Source organism: Rhincodon typus, chromosome 17 (genome assembly GCF_021869965.1).
Source record: "Rhincodon typus isolate 14 chromosome 17, sRhiTyp1.1, whole genome shotgun sequence".
Taxonomy (NCBI): domain Eukaryota; kingdom Metazoa; phylum Chordata; class Chondrichthyes; order Orectolobiformes; family Rhincodontidae; genus Rhincodon; species Rhincodon typus.
The window spans coordinates 17,229,838-17,246,684 of record NC_063348.1 but is presented as its reverse complement, the minus strand read 5'-3'; the positions used below and the strand labels follow the sequence as shown (position 1 = coordinate 17,246,684).

General features: G+C 40.2%; 1 protein-coding gene and 1 long non-coding RNA gene across 2 annotated transcripts in view; one reads left to right on the top strand and one right to left on the bottom strand.

Moving 5' to 3' along the window:
• The window catches only part of uevld (UEV and lactate/malate dehyrogenase domains), a 25,045-nt gene extending 10,713 nt beyond the window's left edge, over window positions 1-14,332 (top strand). The window contains exons 6-12 of the mRNA XM_020515888.2: window positions 1,756-1,874; window positions 5,004-5,109; window positions 5,730-5,900; window positions 6,306-6,476; window positions 7,623-7,716; window positions 11,575-11,698; window positions 13,436-14,332. Of these exons, the coding sequence (XP_020371477.2) occupies window positions 1,756-1,874; window positions 5,004-5,109; window positions 5,730-5,900; window positions 6,306-6,476; window positions 7,623-7,716; window positions 11,575-11,698; window positions 13,436-13,600 (950 nt within the window). The 3' untranslated portion in view covers window positions 13,601-14,332. The remainder of the gene's footprint in view (window positions 1-1,755; window positions 1,875-5,003; window positions 5,110-5,729; window positions 5,901-6,305; window positions 6,477-7,622; window positions 7,717-11,574; window positions 11,699-13,435) is intronic.
• Window positions 14,333-14,402: 70 nt separating this feature from the next.
• On the bottom strand, window positions 14,403-16,396 carry LOC125485245. Its single transcript, XR_007263984.1, has 2 exons — window positions 16,195-16,396; window positions 14,403-14,567 (listed from the first exon to the last, which is right to left on the bottom strand). It is a non-coding gene; the product is annotated as an uncharacterized LOC125485245 (long non-coding RNA).
• Window positions 16,397-16,847: the final 451 nt, after the last annotated feature.

Sequence of the window (16,847 nt, the reverse complement as noted above, 5' to 3'; positions counted from 1 at the left end):
TAGAACGGAGATGAGGAGACATTTCTTCACCCAAACAGTGGTGAGCCTGTGGAATTCATTACCACAGGAAGTAGTTGGTGCCAAAACATTGAATGTATTCGAGAGACAGCTAGATATAGCACTTGGAGCGAATGGGATCAACGGTTATGGAGTTGGATTGTGTCATGATTGTGACAAATGGCAGAACAGGCTAGCAGGGCTGAATGGCTTCCTCCTGCTCCTATCTTCTATGTTTCTATGTAAGTAAAAACTGGGAATGGCTAAGAAAGGTAGCAGGTGACCTGTGCTTGTTAGAAGAACTATGTGGGGCTACCCCAGGGATTAATTTTTGGGCCTTTACTGTTCCTAATTTATATTAATGGTTTGAATTTAGAAGCAAACTGGAGATGGTGTCAAACAATAGAGGCTTCAAGACGTTAAAGTAAGTGAGCAGATGAAATTTACCTTGGACAAATGTGAAGTACTGAACGAAGGGAAAACAAATGGCTAATATAATTATTCCCTGAACTACTGAGGGTTAATCAAATAAGATTTAGAGAATTATAATGCCCAGTAGCTGCAAAACTGCAGTTTATAAAGCCAATAGAATGCTGAATTATAGACTACAAATTGGGACAGTTCCAAACGCATCACGTTTAGTTTGGACCACATGTCTTTGTGTCCATTTCTGACTAGCAACACATGTAAGTCCTGGATGTGGTTGAAGAGGAGAACTGAGACTGATCCCCAAAGACAGAAAACTGGGCAATGAGAAATATCTGGAGAAACTTTCATGGCTTGAATGCCTTTATGGTGGGCCAGAGGCAAGGATGTTGAGATTTACACAGACTATTATTGAGGGGTGGATGGTACTTTATTCTAGGAATGAAGGAGTAGAAGTTCATAAGGAGCTATGAATGGTGAAGATGATCTAGTCAAAAAGTACTCTATAAGGAATCCTGACTTTAAAAGTGGGATAATGAAATAAAAATAATACTATGGTGTGTTTAAGAAAGTTTATATTTGTTATGAGGTTGTGTAAGGATATGGTTTGGAAAAGTTAATGGCATGGAGAGATGGTTCAATATTGTTGAAGTCACCAAAGATAAGGAATCACTGAATAAAGAGGCTGAATGAGGACTGCAAGAAGACCACCAGAGAGCTGAGGCCAAAGGTGATAAAGATCTGGAAAGTGAAGATTTTGCAGTGTGGATGATTGATCAAAAGGAATATATGGGACCAATAAGCAGACTGGCTGGGGTAGTAAAAAGATGTTACCAGTTCTACCGCAATTGGTCTGTTGTTCCTGAATTTCTTCCATCCTCCTTTTTAAATTCAGGAATGAAAATAACAATCCATGATATGAGCTTAGAACATAATACTATGAAGAATCAGAACATCTTTAATAACTCCCAGAATTAAATAGACATGGGAGACTGTTTTGTACAGCAAGGCTCCAGACCACAAGTATGGAGACTGGACTTCTGCATCATAGTTTTGATTTACCAATGATCCCTAACCAACAGCGAAGCTCCAGGCTGGGCAACATGGCTCATCAGATCTACTTCAGTATCATCAGCTTTGACATAAGGAATAGTTACTTGGTTAAGTTTTTGAAACATTACTAGTAATTGCAAAACTTCTATCTCGGCAGAATTAAGTATTTTCAACAAAGAGGGGATTAAATAGCGAAAATGAGCAAATGTTAAAATTGTCTTTTTAAAAAGCAGAAACGTGAAAATGAGACTGTGATATGGTTTTAATCTTCATGTACAGGTCTGTCTGACATCAGTCTTCGGTCAAAGTTGGAAGCTGGTGAGCAACGCTTTGGCAAAGTTACTGTGCTTGGTGATGGCGATTTGGGAATGGCATGTGCCATGAGCATCTTAGCAAAGGTAAAACAGTTAACCTAATATATCCATGTCTAGACATTGTTTACCCACGATTTAATTGAAGCTGTCTTGTTGTATAATACTAACAGCAGAGAAACATTTATGGTCTGAAAGGGAATATAAAACTTTTAGGAATGAATTTTGATAAAAGCTATTAGGAGGGCAAAGAGAAACAACAAAGGACAGATAAAATAAATGGTAAGATATTATATTGACATATGAAAGAAAATGAGAATAGAAACAGGGCCACTGAAGGTTAAATTCAAAGGCATTAATGAAAGTTTGAAACAATATTATAACTACTTTGCTTTAAAATATGAAAATGACATGAGAAGAAAAAATCAAAAATGTTGAAAGGTAGAAGGATGGCAGGGAGCAGAGAATTGATGAACTAACCAACTTATAGAAGATAACTTATCCTGATCCAGAAGGATTAGAGCTACTGCTAATAAAATAAGGTTAGAAAAGAAACAAATTAACAAGAAAAGTAGAATACTGCCAGAGGACTGATAGATTGCGAGTGTGAATCTTATGTTTAAAAAGGAGGATGAGACAAGGGGAAACTAATGGCCTAGTGGTATTATCGCTGGACCGTTAATCCAGAGACCTGGATAACATTCTGGGAACCTGGGTTCGAATCCCATCATGGCAGATGGTGGAATTTGAATTCAATGGAATATCTGAAGTTAAAAATCTACTGACGACCATGAATCTATTGTCAATTGTCGGGAAAAACCTACCCAGTTCACTAATGTCCTTTAAGGAAGGAAACTGCTATCCTTACCTAGTCTGGCCTACATGTGACTCCAGACCCATAGCAATGTGGTTGACTTTGAACTGTCCTCTGGGTAATTAGGGATGGACAATAAATGCTGCCTAGCCAGTGACACAATATATAGTGGAATGGTCAGCATGAATTTTAACAAGAAAGATCAATTTTAATAAATTCTTTGAAGAAATAATAGAAGATAGATACTGTGGAAAAACTAAGATTGTCAAAAGGCCTTTGATCAGGTACTGCATAATAAACTCGTAACTACACTCATACAACATTTATAGTATCATACAACATGTATCAGATGCAAGCTGACCATAAAGCAGAAAACAGGGGGTAGAAGTTAAAGCTGGTTACTCAGTCCGACAGAAGGTTGAAAGTGGTTTTCCATTAGGATTGGTTCTGGGACCATGCTGATCAGCATTTATGTAAGCACTTTGGACTTTGGAATTGGAAGTACAATTTAAAACTATGCACACAACAGATGGAGTGAAGAGTAGTTTGTAGTTAATACAGAAGGAGAGTGTAACAAAATGCAGGAAGGTATCAATAGACTTGTAGCATAGCAGTGTAACTTGCAAATTTTTGACCTTAATATGGATAAATGTAAAATGGTTATATTTTCTTAGTAAGAATAAGGAGGCCATATACTTCTCAGGAATTAAGTGTCTAAGTGTGATAGAATAGCAGAGGGATTTGGAAGTATGGTTATTCAAATCAATTAGAGTAATTGCAAAATGAGTCAAAATGCTTCCTGGGCATTAACAATCCAAATTTGACACCTAGCCACTAAAAGAGACATCAAGACAGATGAGTAAAAGTTTGGTAGAGAAGTAGATTTTCAGGAAAATTTTAAAGGATGATAGAAGTGCTTAGGGGTTTAAGTGAGCATTCCAGAGCATGGGACTTTTAGCTGAAAACACTGCTGCATGTGGTGGAGTAATTAAAATCAGGTATGTGCAAAGTGCCAGTATTGAAGGAGAGCAGACATTGAATGCTTGTCGGAGATTTTGGAGATGGGGAATGCCAAGATAATTCAGTGTCTTAAAGGTAAGTTTAACTAAATTAGTTAGATTAACTGAGCAGTGTTTTTTCTATTTGCTGCATCCACCTTCCTCTTCACAGTTTAGTAAAATCTCGATCAACTCTAGTATCAACTCAAAATACAAAAACAACGAAATGGGGTCTTGTCAATCACTTTTGAAATCGACCTTAAAGTTCTTAAATTAACAGGATCATAGCTGAAATCAATGTGTAATAAGAGTGAGCGAGACTAGGGGAAGTCTGGTGACAGCAGGAGGAATAAGATCAAGCCTTAGCCCAACAAGCATAACCAAAACCAAGCCTCAACATCAGTTTGAAACATCCGTTGAGAAGGTAACCTGTTAAAAGACTGGAGGCAATACCATGAGATACCAGATTAAGTTAAGTAAAGATCAGCAATTCCCTTAAATGGCTGATTTTAGTACTGTCCAAACTGGCATCAATTTCGAAAATCTCACTGATGAAAAATTGGTAAATGCTGTTCTTTGAACATTTTTGTCATAAATGTCTTAAGGCAGTTAGAAAGCAGTGAAATGAAGTTACGTACAAGTGTGAAATCACCCAGGATTTATGTTGCCCATGAACACCCCCGACATTACTTTTACAAACATACAAATTAGAATCAGAGTAAGCTCCTGAAGCCTGCTTTACCTTTCAATAAAACCATGGCTGATCTGATTATTGTCAGAACTCCACCTTTTTCATCAATCCATAGTATCGTTAATAGTCAAGAATCTATCCTTCTTTGTCATTTAGCTTCATCAGAGACTTCTTGTTGTCTTTTGTTCCTTTCTCTCTCAATTTCCCATTAACTGCCTTTATATTATTTTCCTCAAATACACCATATGTTTGCAAATTACACATTTTAACCCAATCTCTGGGTAAATGAATTTCTCCTGAATTACTTATTTCATTATTGGTGATTATTTTATTCTTACGGCCTTTAATTTTGGATTTCCCCAGAATTGGGAGCTTTTATACCTATCAAATCCCTTCATGATTTTGTCTCACTGAATTGTTACAATGATATTGTAACCTTGATTTCAAGTGCATTAAATAAACTCGGTTTCACCTTGAAGGACTGGTGAGTTAATATGATGGCTCTGAAGGCTGTAAAATGACAATCTCCGCCAACATGGCAGCCAAATGGTTAGCTTAAACTCAGTATCTAAACTTGAACATGAACTTGAACAATCAATGAAATGCTACAGGGTTATCAAACCCAATAGTTGTATTTAATGAGAAGAGACAAGAATTTTGGAAAGAGAGAATATTAGATAAACAAAATAATGTGGATTTTTATTTGTCTCCAGGAAGTTGCAGAAAAATTGGCATTCATTTCAACCTCAGAAAATGCTATGAAGGGTGGATCACTGGACATGGAGATTTTCAGTCTGCCTAGAGTTGAAATCAGCAATGGTTCGTGTCATCTGACTGGGCAAATACAGCACATAAACTTCAACTTTTTTTAAAAATCAAAAATAAATAATGCATTTGTTTCAAACATGGCTAACAACTAGAGATTTATCTCTACCTCAGAGAAAACTTCGAAACAAAATCTCATGTATCTAACCCAACCTTCTCTGAACAAACAGGTTGGCAATGGCAAAAGAAGAGGCTGTAGCATCATGGCAATGTCATTGAACTAATAACCAGAGCCTAAGGCCTAGCTCATGATGCCACATCCCATGAAAGATTAAAAGAACACCAGTGAGCTTTGTGAACATTTTCATTATTTTTGAGGGTTCATTTGCATCATGTAATATTCTAATTGTACAGAGACAGAAAAGGAAGCATAGGTGGGTCTGGCTGGAAATAACTGGCAACATTAATTGATGATCCTTGATTCTTATTTTTGTGGCCTCAATAACAAAAACAATAGTGTCAGTCTCCCCACCAGCCGAACTGCATGATTTAGAGCAAAGACACGCATGGGTAATAGAGCAGAAAATCACTGCTTATTATCTGCCCTTTCGCAAACCTTTGAATAGGTAACTCTTCTCTGAACTGTCTGCATTTTCTCTTCTCTTTTCTTCTAGACTTTTCAAATTCAGCAGGTTCTAATGTGGTAATTATTACAGCGAATACCTGGAGTGGTGAGGAGTCCTATCTGAAAGCATTACAAAGCAACGTGGATCTGTTCAGGAAGATCATTCCCAATGCAGTGCGATACAGTCCTAACTGTGTACTCATCATTGCTTCCCAGCCAGGTACACACACCATCAATACAATAGATTATTTCCTGGGAAATAATGTAGGTTTATTAGCAGTAGGAATGCTCTTTACTGTAGGCACGGATTTCAAGAGTGCTAGTTACGTAGGAGATTGTTAGAGCAGGGTCACAAAAATTCAAAAGCCTTGAGTAATTTTCCTGGGTCTTGAAGAAGCTGTAAGATAAAGGATGAGATAGAAGTTGTTTATTAGTTCCAAAGAGTGGTGGTTGCTTGGGGAACTTCACAGCATTAAGAGTACAAATCCAAAATGCCCAAGAGAACGGAACATTTTTCATATGACTTGCTGTTTGCTGGTTACAAAGGATCCTAGTGACCACAGGATATTTTGATACAGAATCTTAGTATGCCTCAGTGTGTAATGTTTGCTGTCTGGTCTGGCAGTTGACGTGATGACGTACGTAGGCTGGAAGCTAAGCGGGTTTTCTTCACACCGCGTGATTGGGACTGGTTGTAACTTGAATACTCAACGCTTCCAGTCTGTCCTGAGGAAACACTTGAAATCATCCATTGAGAAGGAGGCCTGGATCATTGGTGAACATGGAGAGAATGAAGGTATGGATGTTGCAAGTCAACTAATTCTTACTGTATCTCTTGATCTCATGCAGCAAGTTGAAGTAAAATGCTACTTTGCTGGCTGCATCCCATCCCCCCCACTGTTGCTTTGCATTCTCTACACTGCAATGAATTGCTGTCACCAGCATGGAACAAAAGAACAAGTATGTTCTGATCAGAATCTCATGGAAAACTGGTTCCTCCAAATATATAATCCAGAAAATTGTATGGTTGATGGTTTAAACAATGCGGGTGAACCTATGAACTGATAGTGTATTTATTAATGGAGAAGGGGTGCTCAAGCTGCTAATTACTTGTTCAGAATGTCTAAGAAGGACTGTGCCTAGTAGTACTTCATGAACAGACACAGTAAATATTGCTACAATCCATATAGTTTTATGATTGTAAAATAAAATGTTACTGTTCCAAAGTAAGCCAAAATATGAGTGCACCTTTTGGGGCAGCTGTCGAAATATGAAAATTGGACTGTTCCCTTAGTTTTGACATTATCCAATCTCCTTTGAAATCTGGATTAGAAGTGACCCCCAGATTGATATTGTATATCTAGCTGAGCTTATAATGTCTCGAACAGAATGACAGATGATCTTAACATTCGTCTCATCAATCATGACAAGTTATTCACACAACATTTTGCTCAGTTATGCTTCCAATGACTATTTGCTCAGATGTTCCTTGAGAGTGTAGTTCCAGATGCTGTCATTCTCTTCCTCTATCAAAGTGTTGAACCATCCATGTGAAAATTAAAAACTGCTCTGGCTTTTGTGCCAACTTGATCATGTGTCCCATATTTTAATTGAATTTTTTTTATATAGAAGGAAAATACTGCAACTGATGGGAATCAGAAACAAACTCAAATGCTGAAGAAATTCAGCAGGTCTTCCAGCATCTGTGAAATGCTGCCAGACCTGCTGAGCTTTTATTATGCATTGGAATATTTGATTTGATGTTATGATGCAACATAATAGAATATTTGATCACAGATCCAGAAGTAACCTAATCTTAAAGCTAATTGGGGAAGAGCAATTAGGATGGATAATAATTGCTAATGTACCCAGTGACTCCCACAACCTGTGAATGAAGTTTTAAACTGTGCTAATGCTTTGGATTTTCAAATTTGTTTTTCAGTGGCTGTGTGGCAAGGCCCTGAGGTAGGTGGTGGGCGAATTAGGAGCCCAGACATAATCACAGACCATGACAGCCGGAAGCAGTTAGCATACAGGTAGGAAGACTAAGTAATCCAGAAGCTTTGTAGAAAATCAAAATATTTCAGGGAAATATTTCAGTCTCCTGTAATTCCTACTCTCAATTTCATTCCCTCCTCTCACTCCTCCCTCAGCTGATGAATCGGTACTCCTCCATGTTGAACAACACTTGGAGGAAGCACTGCGGGTGGCTGTCTGGATGGGGGATTTCAATGTCCACCACCAAGAGTGGCTAGGCAGCAGCACTACTGATCGAGGTGGTTGGGTCCTAAAGGACATAGCTGCTAGATTGGATTGGTAACAGGTGGTAAGGTAACCAACAACAGTGAAAAACACACTTGACTTCACACTTGATGCATCTGTCATGACAGTATCAGTAAGAGTGACCACCTCACAATCCTTGTGGAGACAAATTCCTGTCTTCACATTGAGAATACCCTCCATCGTGCTGTGTGGCACTCGGTGTGCCGAATGGTGTAGTTTTCAAAATGATCTAGCAAATCAAGATTGGGCATCCATGAGGCATGTGGGCCATCAACAGCAGCAAGATTGTACTCCAACTCAATCTGCAACCTCATGGTCTGGCATATACCTCACTCAACCATTATCATTAAGCCAGGGGTTCAATGGAGAGTGCAGGAGGGCATGCCAGGAGCTGCTGCACCAGACATACCTAAACATGAGGTGTCTACCTGGTGAATCTACCAAACAGGGATATGTGCTTGCCAAACAGCATAAGTAGCAAGTGATAGGCAGAGTTAAGCAATCCCACAGCCAGCAAATAGATCGAGGCTCTGCAGTCCTGCCACGTCCAGTCATAAACGGTGGTGGACAATTAAATAACTCAGTGGAGAAGGAAGCTCCACAAATATCCTTAATAATGGAAGAGTCCAGCAAATCAGTGCAAAGATAAGGATGAAGCATTCGCAGCATTCTTCAGCCAATTCAGTTCACTCCACTTGATAACAAGAAATGGTTAGATGCACTGGTTACTGCAAAGGCTATGGGCTTTAACAACATTGTGGCAATAGAACTGAAGACTGTGCTCCACAACTTGCCGCTTTCCCAGCCAAGCTCTTCCAGTACAGCCACAGCACTGGCATCTATTTGATGCTATGGAAAATTGTCCAGGTATGTCCTGTATACACAAAGCAGGTTAAATCCAACCCAGTCAATTAACACCCCATTAGTCCACGCTTGATCATCAATAAAGTGATGGAAGGTGTCATCAACAGTGCTATCAAGTAGCACCTGCTCACTGATGACCAGTTTGGGTTCTGCTAGGATTACTCAGCTTCTGACTTCCTTACAACCTTGCTACAAACGTGGACCAAAGAGCTGAATTCCAGAGCTGAGGTGAGAGGGACAGCCCTTAACATCAAGGCCGCATTTGACAGAGCATGGCATCAAGGAGCCTTAGCAAAACTGGAATCAGTGGGAAGCAGGGCAAACTCTCCACTGGTTGGAGTCAGACTTAGCACATAGGAACAAGTCTGTGGTTGTTGAAGGTCAGTCATCTCAGCTCCAGGACATCTCTGCAGGAGCTCCTCAGGATAGTGTTCTTTGTCAAACCATCTTCAGTTACTTCACCAATGACCTTCCCTCTATCATAAGGGTGTTCACTAATGATTACACAATGTTCAGCACCATTTGTGATTCCTCAGATACTGAGGCAGTCCATGTTCAAATGCAACAATATCCAGGCTTGGGCTGACAAGTGGCAACACAAATGCCAGGCTATGACCATCACCAATAAGAGAAAATCTAACCAATGCCCCATGATATTTTACAGTATTACCATCACTGAAGCCCCCGCTATGAACACACCATTGACCAGACATTCAATAGAACTTGCCATTTAAATGAAGTGGCTACAAGAGCAAGTCACAGACTAGGAATACTGAGCAAGTAACTCGCCTCCTGACTCCGTAAAGCCTGTCTACTATCTGCAAGGCCCAAGTCACGAGTGTGATGGGATACTCCCTTGCATGAATGCAGCTCTCAACAACACTCAAGAAGCTTTGGCACCATAAAGGATAAAGTAGGCCTCTTGGCACCACAACCACTCCCTCCACCACTGATGCTCAATAGCACCAGTATGTACGATCTACAAGATACATTGCATTATTACCAAAGGCAGCACCTTTAAAACCCAGGACCTCTTAGTGAATGTGAAGTTCCAGTCATCTTGGACTTTAACACAGCCCATCCTGCCTTTCTGAGGACCTAAGTACTGTGAGAAACGCCAAGGGATGGTAGCAGCTTCCCAACAATCTGGAGAGATTTTATCGCTGTCCATGCCCTGGGATCAGAGACATTCACATCAGGGAAACATTCCTGGGAGGTGGAGGTGGGAAACAAGATTAATTGGGATTGGGTGTGACCAAGGGGTCCATTGACAGGAAGGGGAAAATCTCTGCAAATCCAGGTAACAGATTTTGGACAGTGTTTCTGAGAAAGGGGAATAAATACTGGGTTCCTGAGAAACCATCAGTTTAGACCTGAAAGTAAATCCGAGGAAGATCCGGGTCTGTCAGGATTATGAGGAAGGGAGGTGTCCTTTTATAACTCAAAGAATGAGACGCAAATCTACACTTTTACTGGGACATTCACTGAGAGACTCTATCCCTTCTTCAGTCCACATCTCACTGGAGGTAAAAACTCAGCCTCTGAAAATCTGTCCCTGGAGCATAATAATCCAGAAAGATGAGGGGAGTAGATAAGGTGAATGGTAGGTGACTTTCAAGACTTTCGGGGATTTCAAGACTCTAGGGCATATTTTTAAGGTGAGAGGAGAAAGATTTAAAAAAGACGGGAGCGGAAATTTTTTAGACAGAGTGATTTTTGTGTGGAATGAACTTCCAGAGGACGTGGTGGATGCAGGTACAGTTACAGCATGTAAAAGATATATGTAGATAAGTACATGAATAAGAAATGTTTGGAGGGATTTGGGCCAAGTGTAGGTAGGTGGGATTATGGCCGGCATGTACTGGTTGGACCAAAAGGTCTGTTTCTGTGCTCTATGACTCAATGACCACTTCCATTTAGAAGGGCAAGGGCAGCAGATCCATAAGACCACCACCACCTGAATGTTCCCCTGCAAGACACTCAACATCCTGACTTAGAAATAAATTGCTGTTCCTTCAGTGTCACTGGGTTAAATCCTGTAATTCCCTCCCTAAGGGCATTGTGAGTCAACCTACAGCACATGAACTTCAGGGTTCAAAAAAGCAACTCACTACCACTTTCTCAAGGGCAATTAGGGGAAAGCAATAAATGCTGGCTAGCCAGTGACACCCACATCCCACAAGAGAATAAAAACTTTTCATGGGATATTAGTTGCATTTGTAATGTATTTATTCTCCGTATGTCAGTCTAGCTATTGAGAGTTGCAATGGAAACAAAATGCAGCTGAGCCTAATCTGGACCTCATGGGAATTCCACTGATGAACTTCCAGTAGTTATCACTGGATCATGATTATGAGTGGGAGTCCAAGTAACCTTTCCCTCCATAAACTGTGATAAATAAAAGTAGTCTTGCATTTATATGGTGCCTTTTGTGCCTTTAAGACAGCTCAGCACTTCATAGTCAATGCTGTATTCAAAGTGTAGTCACTGTTGTAATTGAGAAAACCAAAGCAAACTAGTGATTGGACTGCACCCCTGGTTGAATCAGATAGCTCAGCAAAAACTAACCATTAATACTTGAACCTTCTAGTTTGTACAGTTCAGTTTCATCAGCTGAACTGTCCTATGCATTTTAATGATATTCAGACTAGTCTGGAAATAATCCTTTTTAGCAGTTTGGAAGAAGTCTATCAAAAGCAATTTTCTTGTGTTTGTAGATTCAGATCCATTGTTATTCATTATTTCAGGGTTGTTAAAGGGTTAAAGGAGAAAGGTCAGAGGTCGTGGTCGGTTGGTCTGTCTGTGGCTGATTTAACTGAGACTATCCTGAGAAATCTGGGACGTCCACATTCTGTCTCCACCCTAATGAAGGTGAGTTTCCATTAATTTCCAGGCCCACAACGAAAAGACAAGGTGTCTGGAGGACTGCAGCATTTCTTCAGTAGAAGTGGCCATGAATTGCTCTGACTTACTGCTATGATATATGTGCACATCCAAGAGGCCTAGGAGAGCAACCATGCATTGTGCAATAGTAATACTCGAGCTGGCTGATGGACTGTTTTGGATATTGGCTGCATATTTGATTATGAAAAGAAAATAATGATTGAGTTTAATTTTATCTTTTTAACAGACTGATTATGTGGATGTTTTGTTATAGTTTAGGTGCCCTCAAACGTCTTTTTCACCAATGAATTTAAAGTTATGAGTATTGACAAGGTGCACTACCAGTAAAGCCCAATCCTTGCTTCAGACTGGATCTGCAAAAATTCTGCTGAATCATAATGTTTAGAAATGTAAAGTATCAAATGCCAGGTGAAAAATAACCAGAACAAATAGAAAGGACTTGAAGTAATGATGGTTCCCTGTTTTCAATAAGTAGACAACATGGAGAAATAATTAAAATTGTTTGAATGTGGACAAATAAAACAAGGGCAGTGGAGTCATAACAATACTAAGGCTTATGTTTCTCATCAAATCACATGAAATATCTATGCCCCAAATTTTGCTCACAGTTTTGTTGGAAGGAGCGTGTGAAAGGAGTGAGCTATAAGGAATTATTATACCAGTTCCAGCTGTATAATCTAGAAATTTGTTAAGCAAGCAGGCTTGAGATGGAGAAGGTCATCCCATAATAGAGTTGAAGCCAGATCCTACAGATTCAAAGACATAAACTGAAATTAGTAAAAGAATACAAAAGCTGGAGTCATTTCTGGGAACTCACTGACCCCACTCTCCTAACAAAGATATGTTGGCCTTGTCAGAGGATACAACACAGATTCATCTGAATAATTTCGGGGCTAAATGAGTTGAATAACGTGGACAGTTTACACAGATTTAGCTTGTATTCCCTTGAGCATGGATGATAATGGTGTGATGCTAGTTAGGTAGAATTAAACAGATTCCTCTCTAGTATGGATAAAGTCAGAACAAAGTGCTGCAACTTAAAACTAATGTTAGGCTGTTGAATGTTTATACCAGTAAGAACTTTATCATGGGTATGTAAATTTGGAGCTGTTCCCTTAACAAGCCCAAATAAAAAATTAAATTCATGTAGGATTGATAGACCTTTTGTTACCTAAGGGTGTTAAATGTTATGGAACCAAGGCAGTTAGATTAAATCAAGATAGATACATCGATTCATTCAATGGCGAAATAGTCTGGAGGGGTTAAATAGCCTATGTTTCATTACGAGAAAGTACATTTCACTTGATGTTTGGAATTTTGCAGCATGTAAGGTGGTAAAGTCAAAGATATTCAAGAAGCAGTCAGATCCTGGATTAGCTAATGTATGAGAACATCAATTGGATAAATAATCTCTCATCGTTCACTATTCCAGGTTTCAATGTAAGCAAGTTTATCCTGCAAAACAAACAGGTCAATGCTGTGACGGCTAACTTACTGTATTCTGGTTCTGTAATGGAAGTTGTTTGAAATCAGTATCTCCTCTAGACTAGCGAATGTTTTCAGGCTGACCTAATTGTAAAATGTGGTAGTCTTGAACAGGTGTATGCAAACCCAAGAGAAAAAGATAGAAAAGAAACTATCGTTGTTTAGCCTGGCCATGCGCTGATTCTGAGAGAACTAACCCAGTTTATGTTTTTCCTACAGAACAGGTATGAAATCAGTGGTGAAGTATTCCTCAGTCTACCATGCATGCTGACCATGGCTGGAGTAGAGAATGTAACTGCACCAATGCTGTCTCAGGATGAGGAAGCAAAGCTGCGGAGCAGTGCAGCAACCCTACAAAGCTTACTTCAGCAGCTAAAAATTTAAGCTGCTGATTGGAGCAAGTGTAAGTGATAGATGGCAAAGCTGAGGAACCTGCATCAACTTCCAGCATTTAACATTGCCCTGTTTTTATTCAGAAAGCCCAAATCCTATAACTGGCAGCTGCACACCTTTGATTTACATGTGACCATGTTCTCTATATAACCACTGGTGTCTTCCACCAAGCTCAACATAAAGGTATTAGCTTGGCTTTGTAGCAGCACTTCCTGTTCAGGTGCATGTTAAATTTTACAAAAAAAGTCTGTTTTCCTGTAGAAGGAAGTTCTCCCAGCATTCTGTTCAATATTCATCTCTAGAGTGCTATCATACTACACAGAATAACTGGTAAATGCAAACCACTGCTCTTTGTGGGATCTTCACACGTGCAAAATGTCCAGACCTGTGCAATTAGCAATTAACAATTAATACAATCATTCACTTCTTTTATAATGAAGGTGAAGTGCAAATGCATGAAAATTTCCATCCCCCAATCGTATGTGATGTAGGTCACTGGTTCTCAAAGTGTAGCAGAGTCCTCCTGGTGTTTCTCCACTGTTTCAAAATGCAAGTTACTGATATGGAATGCCACGGTTAAGGCCATAGAAGAGAACAGAGCAGAACCACCCATGTCTCACATCCCAGAGGCCATAATAAGTGAAAACAATAGAATAATTTTATAACCAACATTTGATGTGATTATGTGATTTGATGATTTTCAAATATAATGTTTGAAATGTATTATCTTGCAAGATTATTATTCACAAAAAGAAAATATCTATACTTCTGTTTCTGTCATGAATTAGTTACATTTAGAAATGCATGTAAATTTATTACATTTAGTCACAAAAATGGAGAAATATGTTTAGATTCCATAAGATATGCAGTATAGTTATACAACAGGAAGATAATCAACTGATAGTTGAAGACTTCAAGCGCATCATGGGACCACCATCCACAAATCAGGAATTATTTCCTAAGGAAGAGAGAAGATTTGAAGGATCAGAAAACATAGGTCATGCATGAAACTAATTGCATAGCAAATACAGTAACTTTAGTGATATCTATTATTATGGAAGTGAAACAGAGATCTGTTTCCATGCTGTACAACTCTGTGACTCTATGACATCAAGATGGTGTAGAACTCTTACTCACAATTTGTAAACCCGACTTGACTGAGGTTAGGTAGACTGGATTTGCAGTATATACACATTCAGTTAAAAAACTAGTTGAACAGCAGAGATTGAACTTTTGGTTACTGCTAGTCAGGCAAAGTGAAAATAGATGAACCTGTTAAGCCTGTCTGATATCACCAGACAAAAATAGAAATGAGGTCTTCTCAAAAACTTTAAAAATAGAAATGTTAAATTAAGTGCCCAAGACCAACACAGATACGATAATGGATAATTATATACACAAACCAAGGAAAGGAATGTCCAAAAAAAAGGTGCTGGAAAAGCTCAGCAGGTCTGGCAGCATCTGCGAAAGAAAAAATAGTTAACGTTTCGGGTCCGACCCCTCCAAAGGAAAGGTCAACAGACCCGAAACGTTAACTCTCTTTTTCTTGGGCACTTAAAAACTTTAAAAATAGAAATGTTAAATTGAGAAGACCTCATTTCGATTTTTGTTCCTGATTTGCAGCATCCGCAGTTCTCTCGGTTTTTAAGGAATGTGATGTTTCCAAGTCAGATTTTTGTGCAGAGAAGTGCCCCCAAATTTTTCTGTATCCAGTCACAGGATGTGGGCACTACAGGCATTTTAAGACACAGTCCACTTGTTCTCAAGCTGGCACTAAGTTGCTTTCTTTAACCTTTGCAGATGTGGATTGTAGATTCTCGCAACCTTGTTTTGCCTTGCTAGGCAGTTTCAGAGAGCACTTAGGAAGCACGTAGATCTGGAGTCACATACAGGTCAGAATAGCTGAAAACAGGTTTATTCCTCTAATAGATCTGTGAAGCAGAGGGATTTTAATGACTATTTGATGGTCACCATTACCTATTTTTAAAAATTTCAGATTGACTTGGTCCACTGAATTTAAAATCGCCCTGCTTTGGTTGGATTATGAATTTATATCTATAGATTACTGATTCACTAACAAGAGCACTACTGCGTTTGTCGGTATAATCCTGTACATCCCCCTGCAGCTTATGTTGCAATTTAAAGGTCAAGGGTAAATAGGGAAAGGCAAATAGATACTGGCCAATCAACGACACCCAGGGCCGGTGAGTTTTTGAAACCTGAGACAAGCACCCAGTATCGATACAGTGTGGAGTTGGAGGAACACATCAGGTCTGTCGAAGGGTCCCAACCCGAAACGTCGACTTTCCTGTCCCCTAAAGATACCTGACCCACTGTGTTCCTCCAGCTCCACACTGTATCGACGCTTGACTTCCAGCATCTGCAGTCCTTGCTATCTCCACAAGTACGTGTCTCCGAAACTCGCTGAGATGGTGTTAGTCTCACGCCGTTAATTCGACCTTTCCCCGACCTGAAACGGTCTGCGGTTTAATCTGAATGTGAATAAATGTTTTCAGGACCTAGTTGCAGGAGACTGGCTGAGACAGACACCCCACAAACTTCATTTTAGGACCAAATTGACTCACTTCGAAAGATGTAAATACGAAAAGGAAGCGCTCAGTTTTGAATCCTCCAGCCAATAGGTTGCGCACTGACATGTTTATAAGCTGTAAACACACTGATGGAGGAGATGGAGAGCACAGCACCGCGAATCACACACACACACAGACAGAGAGAACTAGGGGCTTCTTTCTGCATTAGCCCCGCTCACTGCAAATGACCTCACCATTGGCCCCGCCCACTACGAAACCTCACCATTAGCTCCGCCCACCGCCATGGCCCCGACCGCGGCCTTGTTTCCGGTTCCAGTTGGGTGATGTGCGCATGTTCAACCCGCTGACGATAGTTTCCGGTCCAGCTGGGTCTGGGCGGAAGGGGGAAGTTGAAGTCGATTACAAGCGGAGTAAACAGTGGGGGGGGTGGAGAGACTGAAACAATGGCGGTAACTGAAGGAATGCTGAAGAAAATGGTGTCAAAGGTAGGTAGAGAGACAGTTACAAGGAGGGGGAAACGGAAGGAGACAGCGACTAAAGAGTGGGCGGGGAGCGGGAAAAAATGGGAGGCTAACATGGGGAGAAGAGAATTGGGTGTGGGGGAAGGGGCTGGGGGAGGAGGCGGCGACAAGGGGCGAGGGCTGGGGAGGAGGGGGCGAGGGGGGGAGGCGGAGGGGGCGGGGGGG